The 20,053-nt window shown below is 34.9% G+C and overlaps 1 protein-coding gene across 1 annotated transcript in view; it reads right to left on the reverse strand.

Annotated features, from left to right (window-relative positions):
* The window catches only part of Nlg3 (Neuroligin 3), a 262,901-nt gene that overhangs the window by 172,840 nt on the left and 70,008 nt on the right, over positions 1 to 20,053 (reverse strand). The window contains exon 2 of the mRNA XM_074184408.1: positions 10,101 to 10,298. Coding sequence (XP_074040509.1) covers positions 10,101 to 10,298 — 198 coding nt within the window. The remainder of the gene's footprint in view (positions 1 to 10,100; positions 10,299 to 20,053) is intronic.

Consider the following 20,053-nt stretch of genomic DNA (forward strand, 5'->3'; position numbering starts at 1 on the left):
ACTACTCCATCTGATACAAAAAAATGGATGAGAGAATCTTCCAAAGAAAGGAAGGAAGTAATCAATTTGAAAATAAGTATTTTATTTTCAAAAACTTTCTTTCTCAATAATTAATCACTCTTAAAAATATAACCCTTTCAAATCACATATAATATCTTTTTGTTGTAGATATTTTTCAGATATAATCATAAAATGTTTTTTTATTCGAATTTCATTGTAGAAAACGATCAGAGCAATGGAAAAAATATGAATAGGTACCTAAAAATTAAAAAAAAAACTCTCGAAGAACTCTACGGTACATTGGGAGACATGAAAGTTGCTATTGTGTTTTTATTCAACTCATTTAACCAATTTCCTGGGCCGTAATTTAAAAGGGAATAATTCACACAATTATCGAATATTACCGAAACATCTCGAAACATAAAATTGAATTTGATATCTCAGTATGAAGTGAACGTCTACGATCCAAAAACTACAACAAAAAATACAGGTCTGTATTTGAAAATTCCAAGATTGAGGTGGCCCCAGTCAGATGACACCCTGTATAAAAGATTTATGGATATATTCTGAGAGCCCACATCAAGTGCCAATAGCACTTGATATATTTTCAATATGTCGGGGAATAAAGAAGATATAGGCAAAAATCAGAACCATCTTCAGAACCAAAAGAGCTAAATTTGATTTTTTCACATCATTGAATAGGTCTCTGAAATACGAAATTTTGCCATGATTTAACGGACACTCTATCCCTTATCGTTTACGAGATCCCCATGTACAGAAACGAATTTGAATAGCCATGTATATCATTATATTTTTCCACTTCTATGAATTACGATTCAAAAAATATAACACTAGTAATTATTACATTCATGAGAGCCAGTACGCAAAAGCAAATTAATCCTTCTACATCTTGTGAATCTTCATTAATGATAATGATATAGTCGGTGAGCATATTTGCCGACTACCTATAAATCAAATTATCCAAAGGAACAATTCGTTTAGGCCAGTCTTAACTCCCTACAATGTAGGTCAATGGACTGACACCTTTCAGAAAACAACTACCCCCTGTGTCAACTGACTATTTATGTGAAAAGTTTCCTTTCCTCATATTTGGGAGAATTTCCGATATGCAGTTGGTTAGCACCTCGTTTACCAGGTGGGGCGATGACAAACATATTGTTTGGTGTTCGCTTCAGCTTAATTCGAGGAATTATATACTGAAAATAATTCGAAATTCGATGATGGATTATCATCGACTTAATGTTGATGATGGCCACTACCTTGAACTGACGAGAGGCCAAATAGCTCGAAACCGATCTGCAAGTGTGCCCGTTCAATAACTGAAAATCGATTTCGGCAGTTGTATCGCCAAGAGTATATGCAGGAAATACTTAGTGGAGATTTCGGCACTGACATCTGTCAGATATAATCCAACATCTTTCGTGGTGTTAGCCAGGGGAGCGGTTGTTTTTTGATCTGTGTCAGTCCATAAACCTGCAATGTAAGGAGTTGAGACGGACCTGAACGAATTGTTTCTTTATATGATTTGATAATAATATAGGTCTTTACTTGACACAGCTAATACATATAGATCAAATTTATCAGAAAAATAATAGAATGAACAACATTAATACATTGGAAAAACGCCGAAGATCAATCTGTTATTATTCTTAAGCGTAAGTTGGGGTTTTTGAGTTGAAAATTTTGCGAAACAGACAAGACTAATGCAATAACCTTCTCCTTGCCATATTTAGCCATTAATGTTACAGTTGATGACTACAGTTGACGATTATTGAATTGAATTTTGTGGAAATTGCCGAAATATTGGTAATATCTTCCAGTATTCTGCTAATTGAAACAAATGAGATAGGTAGTTGATCCTTCAGAAAATTTTCTTCAGATATTTTCTATTTGTATACCTAAAAATAATTTTCAATTACCTGTGATTGATATATGTCTAAAATTATCATTCATTCCAATATACAAGATGTTGGAATTGTTCCTAACGGTTAAAGAAGACATTGGAAAACATCTCAATATCATAGGTATTTTCTATGAAAGAAAACTACTTTCATTCATGCCATTCGTAAATAAAATTAAAAGTAGACCATTGGATGAACGTAAGTCATCTATATGTTCCTTTTTTTCCTGTCGATCAACTCAATGTTTTTCATCGATCCCAAGTTTCGTTAATTACACCCCATTCAAAAACGGAAGTTCAATCGACTTCGACTCGAAGTGAATAATGTTTCAAGTAGAACTTCTTGAAGATGACATCTGAAAAGAGTGCGCCCCCTATCGATCGTTGTCACTTCTCTTCCGGCCAATAAGTCAATTACGCGGTACGTTCCCGGACAATGGGAGTTGGCAAAGTTTCAAGACGCCCACGTTATATGATTTATCTACACCAGATAGCGGTGCTGCAATTTGGCTGTATATAGATACGTATTTAGAGGTATCGAATTCAATGTATAGCCTTCAATATTATCGCTTGATTTATAAGCGGACCCGCGGCTTCGGCCACCCTTTTTTCTGTTTCGATAAAAATCCAGAAACGCGCATCACCGAAGTTATTTATAGCTACCTGGATTTTATCGATATGGTTTTCGTTTGAAGGCGTTTTGAATTGAATTGACAGCATACGCTGGTTAATTTTGTATTCCCATACATTCATATTTAGTGTAATTCACCTTAAAGATCATGAAGTGTTGTGAGAGATATAATTGGGAGGGTAATTCTAAGATTTTCTTATCGACTTTAGGTCGATGATGGCTACTTTCTTGCACTGATGATTTGCTAATGAGCCCGAAACGGGTCTGCAAGTGTGCCCGTTCCAAAATTGAAGGTCGACTCTGTCAGTTCTGCACTGACACCTGTCGGATATAATCCAACGCCCATCGTGGCATCAGCCAGGGGAGTAGTTATTTTCTGATAGGCGTCAGTCCATTCAACGTAATGTGTAGGTATATTCGAGACTGGCTTGAATGTTTAAAGTTCATTTCTTTAGATTCAATTCTAAGATATTCATTGTACATATATTGTTCATTCTATAGAAATATCCTCTTCGACCAGAAATTTCAAAATGATTTTCCTTGTGCTGAATGAAGGTTCACTCCAAAATTCTATATAATGAAACTATATTATGGAACTGGTAGGTCGGTAGCCGAGCGAGTTGATATGGGTGCTTTGCTCCACTCACTCAATCGACCGCTGTGTGAATCGGTGGTTCAAGCCGCAGGCCGGACGATCGATTTTCGCTTGCTATCGTCCAACCCGTGTCAGAAATCACTCGTTGAAAGGTAGTTCTTCGTTAGTCCTTAGCTCGCACAAGTTCCAACTTCTGAGAGTTTGAAAAAACAGATTTCAAACAGATTCTTGATGACATTCTTTGTATCTTCTGTTTCAGAGTTTTCTTCTCAGGAATAGGTTTGAAAATTCATACACATGAATTTTTTGTTAGAAACTAGAACAATACAGAAAATGATTTTTCTGTAGTAGATTTTTCATATTATCATGGAATTAAACATAATTTTGAGATAAAAAAACATTCTAGAAAATTACTGAAAGAGATGGTGACTTTGCAGGGAAAAACCTTTTTCAAATCTTGTTATGAGCTACGAAATTTTTTAGATTCTTCGAAGAAAGCAAGAACAATGCTCAGGCATGAGAATCAAGATTTTCATTTACCTCAAAACAGGGAACCTATTTCAATCTGCTCCATCCGAAAAAAATTAAAGAAGTTTTCGATTGAAGATTCAAACATTCAATGAAAATCGAAGAGGATTCACGTGTTCCTGGATCATTCTCTTCCCCAAAAAATTGGCACAATATCTTTTTGATGAACCTCAAAGGGGATAATTCAATCCAGGTAGATTCAATCCAAATGAAGAAAAAAAAGAAGTTTCACGAAAAGAGCGATGGACAGGGAGTACCTCTATCACCCACCTTATATAATCTGGCCCTATATTTCATAATGCTGTTACAATCATCTATTGCTAATGAAAATGACTTTTTTTCAGGCAAGAATGTTTCCTCAATATTCATCGTAGGTAATGATGAGAAAAGTGCTCTTTCGCTACTGGAATTGGCGAAGGCAAAATTCTCTCAAATTGATTTGAATTCAAATAACAATAAACGCTTAATGAGAAATATTAGAGAATGTGAACCTACTTACGTGAAAAAATATTCAATCTAGTTCATATCTGTTAACGATGACATTGAATATCTGGGTGTAAACTTCCAGGATAAGATAGTAATGGATTCCCAGAATATCATTAAAAAATCAAAATTAAACTCATTTCAGTCGACTCATGGAGGTAAATAACCTTCAAAATTTACCTTAGATAACGACGAAATGATAAAATCTTTCCTCAAAGAAGATTCTGGTGTTACCTTAAAACATTCCAGACAGTATTCTCCGAAAGTGAGAGGGTCAATTTTTTTAGATCATCATGACAATCATCACCTTAAAGCTAATATAACTCAGAAACTGAGGTCACAACAGGTTGTGCTACTGAATAAAATAAGATCTATTGACGACGGAGTTTACAGTTGTTACAGAAACTGAAAATAGTTATTGACAATGACAAAGGGACCTATTCTGGGTGAAAATTGGGAGATATTCTTATGGAAAGAGAATATAACACTCCAGCAAATTTTTGGAATAAAAATCAAGAAGGCCTGACAACATTTGAGTGAAAAGGATCAATTAAAATGACAGTATATGAAAGGAACCTAAGAGAAATACCAGGTAGAATTTCAAGACGGAACTCGGTGCAGACATTGTACTGAAAGAAACAACGCTTCACGTTTTGGATTCTTGTCCATTTGGTCAACTTTTTAGAAATAATAGACATCGTACCATTCGTCACCTAATAGCCACTACATTATCTTCATAGCAATAGATAGAAAGAAGGATACTGCATTCATATTGGATCTCATGATAAAATTCGAAATCGGTAATTCTCAACCTGAATGCTGAAGTCGATACAGAGACGGAAGAAATCTATGAAGCAATCTATGAAGTAATTATTCAAGGAGAAATAAAAAATTAATGGTGAAATAAAAGTTATTGATCTTCTCAGTTGGTGCGCGGGAAACATCTTTCAAAAGTCTATGAGAACTGTAAAATTTATCCCTCTTGACTCTTTGAAATATTCGTTGAAATTACAAGAGAACACATACATTTATGTTGTGTGGTTATTTTTCATTATTGTTATGATTTATACTAATGAAACTTCTATTTACTATTTTTTGCTTTTGTTATAGTTGTTATGGTATTTCTTGTACTTTACAAACCACATTTGTTGGTAGGATGTTATTGGAAGTTTTCAGTGAATATCTATTATCATCACAAGACAATTCACATCCTATTGTAATTGTCATATTCGTATATGTAACCTATATCTAGTACTCAATAATATAACATATCTAATTCGTCTAAGAGAGATAAAAGATGGAAACAGCACGGAATGAAGAACCGCAAACAACAAAACAACACATTGAATATCAGAAATTAAATTTGTCCAGTCATTATAGTAAGTTCACCTCGGAATTCGAGATACCCAGCTGTAAGTCTGTAAATACTTGTATATTGACACCCTGAAAGTTGTCTCAGAACCTACATATGGTAGGGTTTGAGCAACTATTAAATTTCAAGGTCAAAGGTCACAAAAATAAGTTTTTTGCGCTTTTTTTGGAAATATCTCATTTCCTATGGGTTTTTTGCTATTTGTATTTATTATCAATATTGTAGAATATAAAATTTTCTACAAATTTTGTAAAACATTTTTTTATACGGTGAACCGTTTACGAGATAGAGGGCGGAGACCACGCGGTCACAGCATCACTTCAGGTCAACCGGTGCCTCCGGTCGAAAACGCGCCATATATAGTTGATGAACTATCGATAAATCAATGATTATGAATATTTGTCAATTTTTATTAACTATTATATTATATTTTATCATTTTTTTCCTAACTTATCCACTTTTTATTCAGTATTAATTTATTTAACAACACTTACCTGCCCATGTAATTGCAGAATTGTTAATGAAAATATAGGAATTATATTTGAATTTTAACTTAATTAATATTTATAACTTCTTACATTGAATACATTTATTTTTATTGAAAGTGAAGAAATGGAATAAAGGGTACAAAAACTACAATTTATAATTTCAATCATCTTCTTCCTCTTCATCGTCGTCTTCTGGCTGCTGGTAAATTTCAAACTGGTCTTCATTATCGTCTTCAACGACATTTGTCTCAAGTTCTTCCATGATTTCGGGGTCAAAGGTTCCATCTTCGTTAATGTCGCTCTGATATGGTAGAGCATTGAGACAAGCTTGCCCATTACATTGGCCACGAGCTCTTGCAGTTGCAGAAAATTGTATTTAGCAAATCTTCTGGAGCAGGTGGTAAAATTGTCATGATAGGCTCCAGAAAATCGTTTCGCATTGCCCAACCCAATACCTGGGGTTCCAAATCATGTCCTAACCAAGTTTGAACTTGATAATATACACGGTTGAAATGTTGATGAGCAGCTGCACTTGTTGGTGGAATATTTGAAAGCAGCACAGGTTTATTAAGTTTTGTAGACTTGACGTAATGCATATAACGAAGATGATCGAGACTTTTCACAGATTTCGAAGCATTATAGACTGCCAATAAGGTTTGAGTTCCACTCTCTAATAATCTAATTTTTTAATTTTAGTAAACGGTTATCAGTATTATTGAGTAGATATAGATTTAATGCATGAAGAAAATGATAAAATATAATATAATAGTTAATAAAAATTGACAAATATTTATAATCCTTGATTTATCGATAGTTCATCAACTATATATGGCGCGTTTTCGACCCGAGGCACCGGTTGACGTGAAGTGATGCTGTGACCGCGCGCTCTCCGCCCTCTATCTCGAAAACGGTTCACCGTATAAAAAATTTTGTTAACAAAATTTGTAGAAAATTTTGTATTCTACAATATTGATAATAAATACAAATAGCAAAAAACCCATAGGAAATGAGATAGTTCCAAAAAAAGCGCAGAAAACCGATTTTTGTGACCTTTGACCTTGAAATTTAATAGTTGCTTACACCCTACCATATGTAGGTTTTGAGACAACTTTTAGGGTGTCAATATACAAGTATTTACAGACTTACAGCTGGGTATCTCGAATTCCGAGATTCTTACCTAATTTAAGCTTAAATGACTGAATTGAATACTAGACGCACAAATAACAACAAAGTATAGAAACCACCATATTTACCTGTGATGCACTGTTTGAAACCTTTGGTGTAGTAATATACATTATTGGAGTGTTTTCCCAACAGCAAACCATTATTTCAACACTTCAACATGTGTTTCGATCACCAAGTGATCATCTCCAAGAGAAAGATTGAACTGTTTATTCTTCCTCTTGAAGATGACCACTTAGTGGTTGTAACACGTGTCTAGGTGGTGAACGAACGGTTTGCTGTTGGAAAAAGCTCCAGTAATATTCACCACTATATTTACTGAGGCGTGACGTCATTCGCTCTGATTGGTGTTCAAGTAAACACGGCCAATTGAAGTATTTTAAACTTTTTCTTTATTGAAAATCGTTCTGAATATCTTTGATTAAACTGGGTTTTTTTGGTCGAAAAATTAATTAGTCGAATTTTCAATACTATCAACGTACGTATAGTATTGTTGTAATGTTACCAGTCATTCAGCTCGTGATTAATTGAGCACAGAAGCATCTCCATAAATTAAATTCGATTCATAAACATGTGGTTAATTTTGGACCACTTGTAAGAATCATTGGATATCATCGAATAATGACACTAATGAATTACTATTACTCTATCAAAAGATTTTTCGAATCATCACCATTTCTCCTCTGTACTCATACTCGTAACCGTATAGCACATTTGGAAGGAACTGCTCACAAAATTGAATTGAGAAACATAAAATCCTTGTTAACCCACAATATTAGCTATGTCGCTCGAAATCTCTTTCGCTTATTGTCTGCAATAAAACCCCAACTACAAACATATCTGATACTTTCAAACTGCAAACGACCCTTTGTCCATCTTGTGAGGTCACTCTATCGACGTAATTAGGGAATATTGGTTTCCTCAAGAGCCTTGCACATACCTTAGGGGAGGAAGTGACAAAAGGTTTAACTAGTCTTATCTGGGAAGGGTTGAATTATTTAGAAGGATAGAGATTGTCTGGAGAAATTCCACGATGTGGGACACTGTCATGAAAAATTTATGAAGAATAACTATACAAATAATATATTACTTAGATTAACTGGATTACTTTATATTTATGGCACTTAGATTTGGTTGGCACATTCGAGTGCTTTCAATTATTCTCCTCTCGATGTTAGTCGTATCATTTACTTAAAATTCTATTCCTAGAAACGTGGGGTCTTATTTTATTCAGGCAACTATACTTCCACCGTAGTGATATGAATCGAAACCTGGTATAGACTATCCATTCCCAAGTGGAACGGTAATAAAAATAAGAGTACAGTCATAAACATTTCTTGACTGTGCCCCCAAGTCGCCCAAATATTTAGTAAACGTGCTATCAAATGTAGTTGAGGAAAAAGGACTGAACGAATACTAATTTTTTGTCCGTTTCACAATATTTCTTTATCAGTGCCGTATGTTCGTGGGGTTAGGTGAGGTAGTGAGTGGTTTTGCAAACCGATTTTTGAAAACTTGTTCTAGAGATCAATTACCCTGACACCAAACTGATATTTTTCCACTCGACGCGCGTTTCGCTAACAAGGTTAGCATCTTCAGGAGAAGCAAATTGATACTGAATCGAAAGACAATGGTTAGCTGTTTTTATACCTAAAGTTTTTTGGTCCGATGTGGACTTTGTTTTTGAATGATAATAATGATGATGGAATAACACATAGCGTGGTTTCCTATGATGACGCTGGTAAAACAACAAGGAACAGCTATAGTATTCTATAAGTGGTTACCTATTGATTGACTGACACTTTCATATTAACGAAGCTACTGAACCTAGAATTTTCAAATATGCAGGTAGGTTTTTGTATAGCGTAAATAATCATCACGAAAACGAATCAGGAATTTCCATCCTTAAGGGGTGAAATAGGGGTTCAAATATTGATACAATGTAATATACTATTAGTATAGATATTCATTCTTGAAAGAATAACGGTTCTTATCATGAAGTTTTGGTAATGCAGATTCATGTGTTGAAATTTATAAATATTTTTATAATTGAAATGAATAAAGCAGTTGATATTCTTAGATGGATATCATTCAATAAGGTGGTTTGCTCCACTTACTCAATAGACCGCTGTGTGAACTGGTGGTTCGAACCGCAAGGCCGAACGATCGATTTTCACTTTCTATCGTCCAACCCGTGTTAGGAATCATACGTTGAAAGGTAAGACCTCGTTAATCCTTAGCTCGCACAAGTTTCGACGTTTGAGAGTCATCGTTCGTAAAAGTGCGACAACTGGTTAGCGGAAAAACATATTTTAAACAGATTTCACTTATTTCTGAAACATCTGAAACATCTCGTGGTGGAAAACACCAAAACAAAATTATGTCAATAACACGCTTGATAATAGAATGAAGCAGGAGAAAATTGATGTGAACGGTATGTCTCAAACGATTATAGTAATTGAACGAAACGATCGGATGAGTGATGTAGACGATAAAACACAAGCAACATTATTTTGGAGTATGCCCGGCGATCAACAAGGAAAATACATAAAACGCCGAATTTTGAAGAAGTTACTTCTTCGCATGATCTAAACATCTTTGTATAGATTTTTCACATATAGTCAGTGGACATACTTGAATACATGCTATAAATCAAATTATCTAAAGGAAAAATTCGTTTAGGCCAGTCTCAACTCCCCACACTGTAGGTTAATGGACTGACACATATCAGAAAACAACTACTCCCCTGGCTAATACCACGATGGGCATTGGATTATATTTGACAGGTGTCAGTGCAGGATTTTTCACTGAAGTTACTTCAATACTTCGGCTTATGTTGGGCTACTGAAGCTCTTTTAACAGAGATCATTCTAAACTATTGGGTAAATTAGTGTTCTCACCTTCTGGTACTGCGCTCGACGTTAGCAGGAAGTTGACACAAGCCGCGCCAGTGCCGTGTCCTAAAAGAGTTACATTGGTAGGGTCCCCGCCAAAAACAGCAATGTTTTCCTGGATCCAATGCAAGGCGGCGATCTGATCCATGAGACCGTAGTTGGCAGGACTTCTGGAGTATGGGTCAGTGTTGGCATTTAGGAAACCTTGAAAGAAATGTATTGGTCTTAGTATGATATTCTTTATATTGGATGATTAAAAAATCACTGAATATAAAAGTAATTGTTTGGAAAATACTTTTTCTTTCGTGAAATTCAATGTTTGTATGGAAGTAGCTGTTTCGATGTGCTTTTTTCCAGTTTGTATCTACACACATCGCTGTAGGGATTTTATTTTGAAATGATTTGCTTTCTTCCTTCCTTTGGAAGATTCCCACATTTTTTTTTGTATAAAGATGGAGAAGCAGAAAACCAAATCCTTTCTACTCGAAAACTGATATCTCTCGAAAATATATCCCTCAAAATAATAATCAGGTATTAAACATCGTGAAATAATTTCAGCTATATGAGTTATTTTTTTATTTGTATTAATATGTTGAGTATCAACCAATCTATAATTTTTGCATGATACAGTTTGAGGATTTGATGATACTCAACAATCATTAAGTTTAAATCGACAATAATCACGGGACAGAGGCTCCACTTTCAGGTCCAACAGAGATTAATCAAGTCGAAAATGTCTGAATTACTGGATTTTCCAGACGGATTGTTTCAGTATGACCGGAATATTTCAGACATCACAGCAATGAAGAACAGATATAGTCTAATCTCAAACTTGACTGAGAGAGATAGTTCATATTCTGTTCGATATAATGAACTGAAGTGCCAGAATGTGTTAAACATACTACTTTAAATGTTCTGTTACGAACTGATTGCAATGAAAAAGCTCATGAGAAATAAGAAATGCTCGTATTCCACCAGAGTTTGAAAGCATTTTTAACTTTGAATATTTAAATTTCTGAATTGACTTTTTGATTAGTATAATTTAAACTATCAAGACGGAGATTTCAACATTGGAAAATATATGTGCTTTTTTCAGATCACTATTTTGGGCAAATGGAAAATGAATATTTGAGAAATTTCGAAAAGTTTGCTACTCACAAATGACGAATGAATTGTTAACATAAAATTGTATGTGTTTTCATAGGAAATCTCGAGAAAAAAAATTATTTTATTTGAAATTTTATAAGTAATGTAGTTTCTCAGATACAAGGGTTCTTAGAATCAGAGGTACTCTTATCAGATATAGATTTCTTTGAATAATTGAAAAAAAAAAACTAGCTGATACTTGATGAAAATTCATATTAAAACTAATTAATACAGTTTATTGTATGATTTTCACTATAAAGGGTTTTACAAAAACCGCGACATGTGTTTCGCCATACAATAGCTTCCTCAAGCGTAAACTAAAAGTAACTTCTGAATAGATTAAATTGACTTTTGGAGATCAAATCGTGAGGTGTAGTTTTTTAAATTACTATGGATCTTCATCAAGTAACGGCCGAATCAATCAGAAAACTTCTAAATTACATTTCATACTCTAACATATTAACTACTTGTATTCTTACTTTTCAATGAATGAATCTACCTGAAAAGGTTAGGTATGAATAAATTTTGCAAAAGTACCTTTCATTTCCAGGTAAAAATAGTTGAGTATATTTACAGTACTTTTAAAAAACTTATTCATATAGTTAATGAATTCATACTTGACTTTTTCAGGCAGATTCATTCATTAGAAAGTAGGCATACAAGTAGGTAATATGTTATAGTATAAACTATTTGATTTGAAAGGGTTATATTTTTAGGAGTGATTAATTTTTGGGTATATACCCTAACTGGTATACACGTGTATACCAGTTAGGGTGACAGTGTTCCATGTGAGTACAATTTATTACCATTCATTCAAAGTAGAACTCATGTGAATGATATCTGATTCTTATTTCTCCGCAAATGTTCGATATACAAACTGAATAGAGAAAAGTATCTTCTGTATAATTCAGTGTTCATATAGAAGTATTTGTTTCGAAAGAATTCTTTTCTTTCGTGTAATTCAATGTTTATATGAAAGTAGCTGTTTCAGGAGGACTTTCTTTCAGTTTGTGTCTGAAAGTTACTTCTTTGCATGATCTACACATCCATGTATAAAGTTACTTATTTTCAAATTAATTAATCCTTCCTTTCTTTGGAAGATTCTCTCTTCCATTTTTTTGTATCAGATGGAGTAGTAGAAAGCCAAAAACTTTCTTTCCCAAAAAAAAAAGTATAAACTAGTTGTAATTTAGAAGTAACTTCTAGTTTACGCTTAAGGAAGCTATTGTATAGCGAAACACGTGTCGCCGTTTTTGTTAAAATCGTAATAGTGAAAATCATACAATGAACTGTATCAATTAGATTTCTTCTGCCATAACAAAAATATAACTCAAGATACTCGTATACTAATGTTATTTTTAACACTTCAATACAATAACTTTCAGTTTGCTCTCCTTTTTCTTCGTGATTTCAGTAAAAAACAGTCCCAAGTGTCAGTTTATTGTAACGTCTATTGTATTTTAAAATATTTGGAAAGGCTTTTCCACGTTTCAAACATTTAGTTAAAAAAAGACAATATTCGATAGAAAGTGTTTGTATTTTTTGGTGTTGAACTATGTATACCACCCATGCTCAGATATAAACTAACAGAGTGCAACATACTGTTGGTTGACATTGGAAGTCACAGCATTTTGGAAATGACCTCTGACTTTATGCCTCCAACTATCAACTACGAACTGCCTTATAAAGTACTGTTTCCGAGTAGAGAGGACCGGATCCTCCAGGAGATGAAAATACTAAGAGCAGATAGTTGTTGGTTCACAGATGGATCAAAAACACCTTCCGGTTCTGGTGTAGATATTTTCAGTCTTAGACCCAGGACAGAGATATCAACCTGCCTAGGAACCTATGCGACTGTATTTCAAGCGGAAATTCACGCTATCGAATTGTGTGCGCAGAGATTGGAAGAATCCAACCTTATACATTAGTCAGTGAAAATATTCTCGCAGTCAAGCGGTGTTGAAAGCTCTTGGTTCCTACCGAGCAACGTCTAAATTGGTAGCAAACTGCCAAAAACGAGTCTCCGCGATAGAAAGACTCAACAGATTTTCTCTGGTCTGGATTCCTGGCCATACTGGCCTGGCAGGCAGTGAGGCTGCTGACTCCCTTGCAAAGGAGGGTGCTGCAAGAAGCTTCATCGGACCAGAACATGTCATTGGCATCGCTTCAGGCTTTGCCAAACAACGATTGAACACCTGGATGGCAAGACGATTTATGGATTTCTGGCAGAATCTTTCAGGATTGGCTCACTCCAAGCCATTTATTCACCCTCCGAAGCTTGATACCAAACAGTTGTTGGACTACATTAGGGATGAACTACGATGTCTGACAGGCCTTCTTACAGGTCACTGTCATTTGAATCATTATATACAGAGACTCGGACTGTCGGAAGACAGTGTGTGTCGCCTCTGTTTGGAAAATGATGAAACAGCAGAGCACATACTTTATGCCTGCCCCTCTGGGGACCAGATCAAGTTTTTAGAGTTCGGTAGAGCCATACTCCTACCATCTGACCTGAAAGACCGCTCACCATACAAACTTAGAGGCTTTGTTAAGAAGCTGGGATTATTTGCTTGAGTGTGGATAGGTGTGAGCCACAATAAACCCTTGCGGGTTGCGGTGAAGAGTCGAATAAATCCACCCACTTTGGACCTAACCTAACATAACCTAATGTATACCATCCATGTTCAGATATAAACTTACGAGTGTACTGTTGATAAAAATACTGTATTTAATCGAATTATAATTACATATCTGTTTATCAAAATTCATCCAGCTTTCACCTACGCAACGTTCATCTCAAATGACTGTTATCGACATCATGAATACATTATGTTGTACCATTTCATATCAGCTGTCGAATTTTCCTTTAATTGTCTGTCGTAGTGAATCATGAAATCAGTTCTGCTGGAGGCTGAATGGTAAAGACCAATCGATCAAAAAGTGATTACATAGCACTTGATTCAGACACTGTCTCTATTAAGTACTTTAATATGACCTTTATTAACACATCCAGTAATTACAGCAACAGGTTAATTCAATATTTTGCATTAACGAATGTTCAGTCGGATGAATCGATAGATGTTCATCGACTCGTAATTGCAGATTAATGCATTGCACCGCAAATATGGTGAGACGTCACATTCGGCGATCAATATTCCAGCTTTTGAACCATTTGTCAATATAGAGTTCTTCGATAAATGCTGCTGTGGAAGAGAATATTGCATTTTTGTTCGGAAACTGTTTCCTTCCATAGAGGAATAGCTATTAAAGTAATCAATTAAGAAAAATGTCGTTTCGTATTTAAGTGTTTTTAGATATATACAGCTGTGACAATTAAAACATGACTGATGAATCAACAGGTAGGTACTCAACAGGGATGGAATTGAATTCGGTGGATATTGTTGCTGTCGTTGTTGTTGGTAAACAAAATTCGTGATTATATCGTAATTGACAAATATTCTCTCGATTTATACCTTTTGGAATTATTCAGTATAATTTCCAGTACCGCTATTTCTGTTCAAATGCCACTGAAACCCCTTCTATTTATCAGTATAAGAATATATGTTCATTTGTGTCATCGAACGTAAATTTATATACTGCGAAATTTTCAATAAATGTTACGTTATATTCAAATGTTTTCGCAGAATTCACAAGTTGGTTTCGTCGTTATTCGCTATACCTTGTTGACTTTATAAACTTGTATTCAGATTCAATGAAACTACCTAAAATCTTTCATAAGATCTCCCAAATTAGTCGTTCTTTCAGTCTGTTTTGCCAAATCACCATGAATGGATATGACATTCAGCAGCACGTGCAAATAACAACATTGTTTTATCAAAGTGGGTGTCCTGTTCGAGCAATCTATCGCGCGCCATTCCAAGTTTACGATCGCCATTATCGTCCTACCGACAGAACTATTCGCTATGTGGTGGATAAATTTGAGTCCGCTGATTTAGTAAACAATAGATCACCACCTGTTCGTTGACGAAACTCAAGATCTGCCAAAAACAACGCCTCTGTTTGTGAAAGTGTGCAGGATAATCCGAAGCAGTCGACTTCGTGTCGCTCATAAGAACTCAGCCTTTTGTAGGCCATAACTTGGGGAATCGTGACTTGAGCCTGCAACCGTACAAAATTCAACTGGTGCAGGAACTGAAGGTAAAAACTACTATAGACAACGACTTGTGTTCGCTGAATAGACTGTGGATCAGTTGACAAATGACCCTAATTTTCATAAAAAAATCATCTTCAGCGATGAGTCCAATTTTTGGATGAATGGGTACGCAAACCAACAAAATTGTCGAATTTGGGACGATACCAATCCACATGAAATCCAAGAGCATCCAATGTAACCGAAAAAGTCACTTTTTGGTGTGGATTTTGGCTGGCGGCATCATCGTAGCATTTTTCATTGAGAACGACTTTGGCCAGGTCATCACGGTCAACGGCGAGCACTATAGGTCGATGATTGTCGACTTCTGAATTGGATGATCAGGAAACCATAGTCATGTTGTTTCAACAGAACAGCGCTATGTGCTCCACAGCTCACGCTATATTGGATATTCTGCACGGGGCATGGTGATTTCACGTAGAGGTGATGTGAACTAGCCACCAATATTGTCCGATTTCACACCTTTAGACTTTTTCTTGTGAGCTTTTCTTCAGTTGCAGGAGTAGGCGAATTAGCCACAAATCATAGTTGTTCTCAAAGCCAACATAACCTATGACATCGGTCAAATTCAGCCTGATTTATGCGCCAGAGTTGTAAAAAATTTGATGTTACAGATGCACACCCAGAGAAGTCGTGGCGGACATTCGAACTTCACAATTACAATTACAATGTAGGGGTGCTGCGATACTTTTTTTTATAATCTAGAAATTAATCATTAAATGTCAGCCATGCTGAATTTTTCACATTCGGGAAGTGAGTCATAATAGGTGTATTATATTCACTATCGATACTCATGTCAGAATCGGTAAATGGTAGTTTTTATTATTAATTACATTTTATTGTTCACTAGGTCACTAAAGAATATCCTATTTGTAATAAGGATCCATTTTTCAAATTATATTTGAATGAATTTTCATTACTCATCAATTTCAATTGTGGAGGTAAGTTGTTATATAATTTGGGGCTTTTACCACAAGTGGCGTGATCATGTTCTATAGGTTTGAGCTCAGTTAATGATCGGTGAATACTGAGAATTATTCTTTGGCAGTATAACTGTCTTATGTCGAGTATTTTGTTCAATGAAAAAAGTTCATCACAGAGAAAGGTGATTTTATTATTCTGGATGATTCTCAAAACCCATCATTGTAAAAAAATAACTCTTTCTAGGTTACAGTCAGGAATACCTTCCCAACCCAGGATACCATAAGATGAATGAGACTGAATTAATGCAAAATAAACTGTTTTTCAGTGACGTCAGTGAGTCTACCAATCAGTTCTCTAATTTTTTTTGTCAAAGAATTAGCATGAAGCTCCCACTGTAAATGTCTGTCCATAATGATGCCAAGACACTTAACAGACTCGATTTCTGCTATTTGAGTATTTTCATCAATTTTTAGATTTTCTAGTTGACGCAAATTATGTTTATATGAAGTGAATGTCATATTGTAAGTTTTATCAATGTTCAGTGTGAGTTTGCTGTATTGAAGCCATTTTGTAATTATCCTAAAATCAGTCTGTGCCTCATGTTGTAAATCTTCCCAGTTATCTGCAGTATGAATAATTGCTGTATCATTAGCAAAACTGAGAACTGTGCCTTTCGATTTAAGAAGTGGTAGGATATTCAGGTATAACGTGAACAATAACGGGCCTAACACCGTGCCTTGTGGTACGAGAAAGGTTATGGTTCTAATTTCACTTGTGCAGTTTCAAGATCCGTTAAGTAACTCTCAATAAGATCATGCACCTTTCCTCTGATACCGTATGCGTATAATTTTTTCAATAATATACTATGAGAAACGGTGTCAAATGCTTTTGAGAGGTCTATATACATATGCATAACGTTGGGATTTTTTTGTCAATAGCATCATAAATACGTGATTTTAATGAATGAAGAGCGTGTTCTGTTGACAGTCCTGCTCTAAAACCATATTGACGATTAGAAATGATGTTATGTCGGTTCAAGAAATTCGTATTTCTACTTTTCAACATTATTTCGATTACCTTGGCTGACGATGAAATCAATGATATAGGCCTGTAATTATTTAAATCTGTTACATTACCTGATTTATGCAATGGTTTGATGACACCAATATTAAAGGCATTAGGAAAATAAGCGGTATCAAAACATTTACTGATCAAAAATTTCAAAGGACGAACAATGAAGTCAGTAATTTTTTTCAAAGTTTCTGCTCTCCGCCCATTTATTTCAGGCGATTTTCTGACCTTGAGACTATTTATAGTTTCTACAATTTCTTTATCTGATGGTGGAAAGAAATACATGGTGTGGTTCAACATAGAAATATCATCGTGAAACTCTAAAGGTTATATTATATTCCACACAAAATGGCATCAGTGAAGTTAAGGAAATCACACACACACAATTTGTTTTATTTGAAGTTAAAAATAGGAAGCGCTTAATAAAAGAACCTATATGAAGTAAGGCCATCAATAGTCCTCTTCACTTTCGAACGGAATAAGACATTAGGGTCCCATAAAATTTACGTAAAAATGTAAACATGAGCTTTCAAATGTATGTGATGGTGTGACATATACTTTAGATTTCACGAATTCCCACAAACAATCTGAAAGCATCATAATAAGTACGTCATATTAGGCGTCATATTAGGTTATTCTAAAGGAACACATCTGCTTATCCACCAGTTATGTTTATCAATCAGATGATTGTCATCTAGCCACTTTCAAGTTATTCCAATCTTGCGGAAACATAAAATCAGTTGAAAATTCATTTGGGTTTGTCAATTATCGAAAACGGTAGACAAGAAGAGATGGTTCGACAGAGGAGCCCACTAGATCACCAGATATGACGCCTATAGATAATTTCGAGGGGATACATTACATTTGAAGTGTAGAATACACGAAAAAGTACTAAATTTGATCGCCTTTTATGAGAACTTTTTCCAACTTTGATATCTTGTCCTGTTCGAAAGACAACAGACAGAGAGAATATCTATTTTCTCCAATAATCTGTTACACACTTTTGACACTGAACGTGGTATATTTTATCCAAGAAAGTGCTACAGGGCAAAATATATTCACTCAGCTGGTAACAGTGGACCAAATTAACCTGTCAGCCTGTCTACATTTGAAATGTAGGTAACCACAGTTTTCATCGAACATATTTGAGGATTTCAGCCATTTACACATGTCGTTTTTTTCATTTGTTTGCTATCTCGAAAACGGTAAGACCAACAAAGTCGGTTGAATTGGACACAACTTTCCTATTTTGGAAAACTAGAATAATCTCCTTCCAGATCGAGAATATCTGTGGTTGTTATTGAGATTTTCGCCGATAGGTATAATTGTCGAATTTTGTTTTTTGATCCTACCACCTCAATTCCGATTTATATAAAAAGCAGAGGAACTTTCAATACTATTTCATAGTTGTTATGATTCATATTTGTAATAGCTAGATGTTTTCAAATGCTGTTTTTTTATTAGTTGGAAGAGGGATCAAAATATTTTTGTGGATGAAGAATTCACTTTCAGACTTTATTAATTCCATCATCAGAGCTCTATTGATTTAATAAAGTATGAAACGTTAGCGAAAAACTAAAATTGTTTATCTAGGAACAAATTTCGATCCCTTTCCCAACTAATGAAAAAAAACAGCATTTGAAAATATTATTTGGATCACCAAACCTCGAAAAGTTGATAGCTGAATGTGTAATTGCAGTGGTTATAAAAATCGTGGTGAAAAACTAGAGGTCCGTATTCAAAAGTAGGATATAATAATTTTCCCGTTGATATTTTTGTAGCATTTTTTGTCTGTTTCAATATCTATCGTTTCAGTTGATGAAACGGGCGTCGAGCAAAATGGTGCAGTTCTGGAATTTGAAAACATTGATTGTTTTGAAAAGAACAGCAGAGCTCAAACTTCTTTCTTTTTACAGGAATTCCAATTTTGATGATCACGAAATTCATAAACTCATGTGTGCCTTTTTGTGTACTGTACCTCACGAAGCTCATTCTTTGTCTTTCACCCGTTACTCAAGATGTGATTCGATATTGAGATTCAACCTGTTCCCCTAGAAATCGATTCCTTTCAGATACAAACGTTTATTCAAGTTTTGTCCGGAAAAGCTCGAATTAAATCCTCTGTAATTGCTTTGGGTAACTGTTAAAAGAAGGTCGAATTCATATTTGGTGAAAGGAGAATGAGAACACAGAAACAATATAAGTTAAACATTCCGGAAAATAAACGAATATGAGGAAACCAGGCGGGGTAGGTTTATGAGATTTAGTATTGTTTCGGATGGAGTGACTAAAGCTTTGTTGGAAATTGCCTTCTTGATATGTTCAGCCAGTGAGATGTGTCTGAGGGAGCCACTCACTTGAACATTGAACTCAAACTGATTTTTTTTTATGACAGATTTCGGAATATACGTATTCCGTTCCAAACTGGAGGTGTAACGATTACATTTCACAACTATTCACGAGTGGAGATTTGAAATTTTTCCAGGAGTCGTTATGAAAATATCAAAAACAGAAGCCTGCGATATCAACACTGGTGATGTACTGAAAAAAATGAAGTAATGATTTGCTGAGACTAGGAAATTGATTATATTGAGAATAAATTATACCTACCTACCTTACGGTTATTGATCAATATCACTATATA

This window comes from Leptinotarsa decemlineata, unplaced genomic scaffold (genome assembly GCF_025532065.1).
Source record: "Leptinotarsa decemlineata unplaced genomic scaffold, Ldec_3_MD MMD2_tig00026354_RagTag_RagTag, whole genome shotgun sequence".
Taxonomy (NCBI): domain Eukaryota; kingdom Metazoa; phylum Arthropoda; class Insecta; order Coleoptera; family Chrysomelidae; genus Leptinotarsa; species Leptinotarsa decemlineata.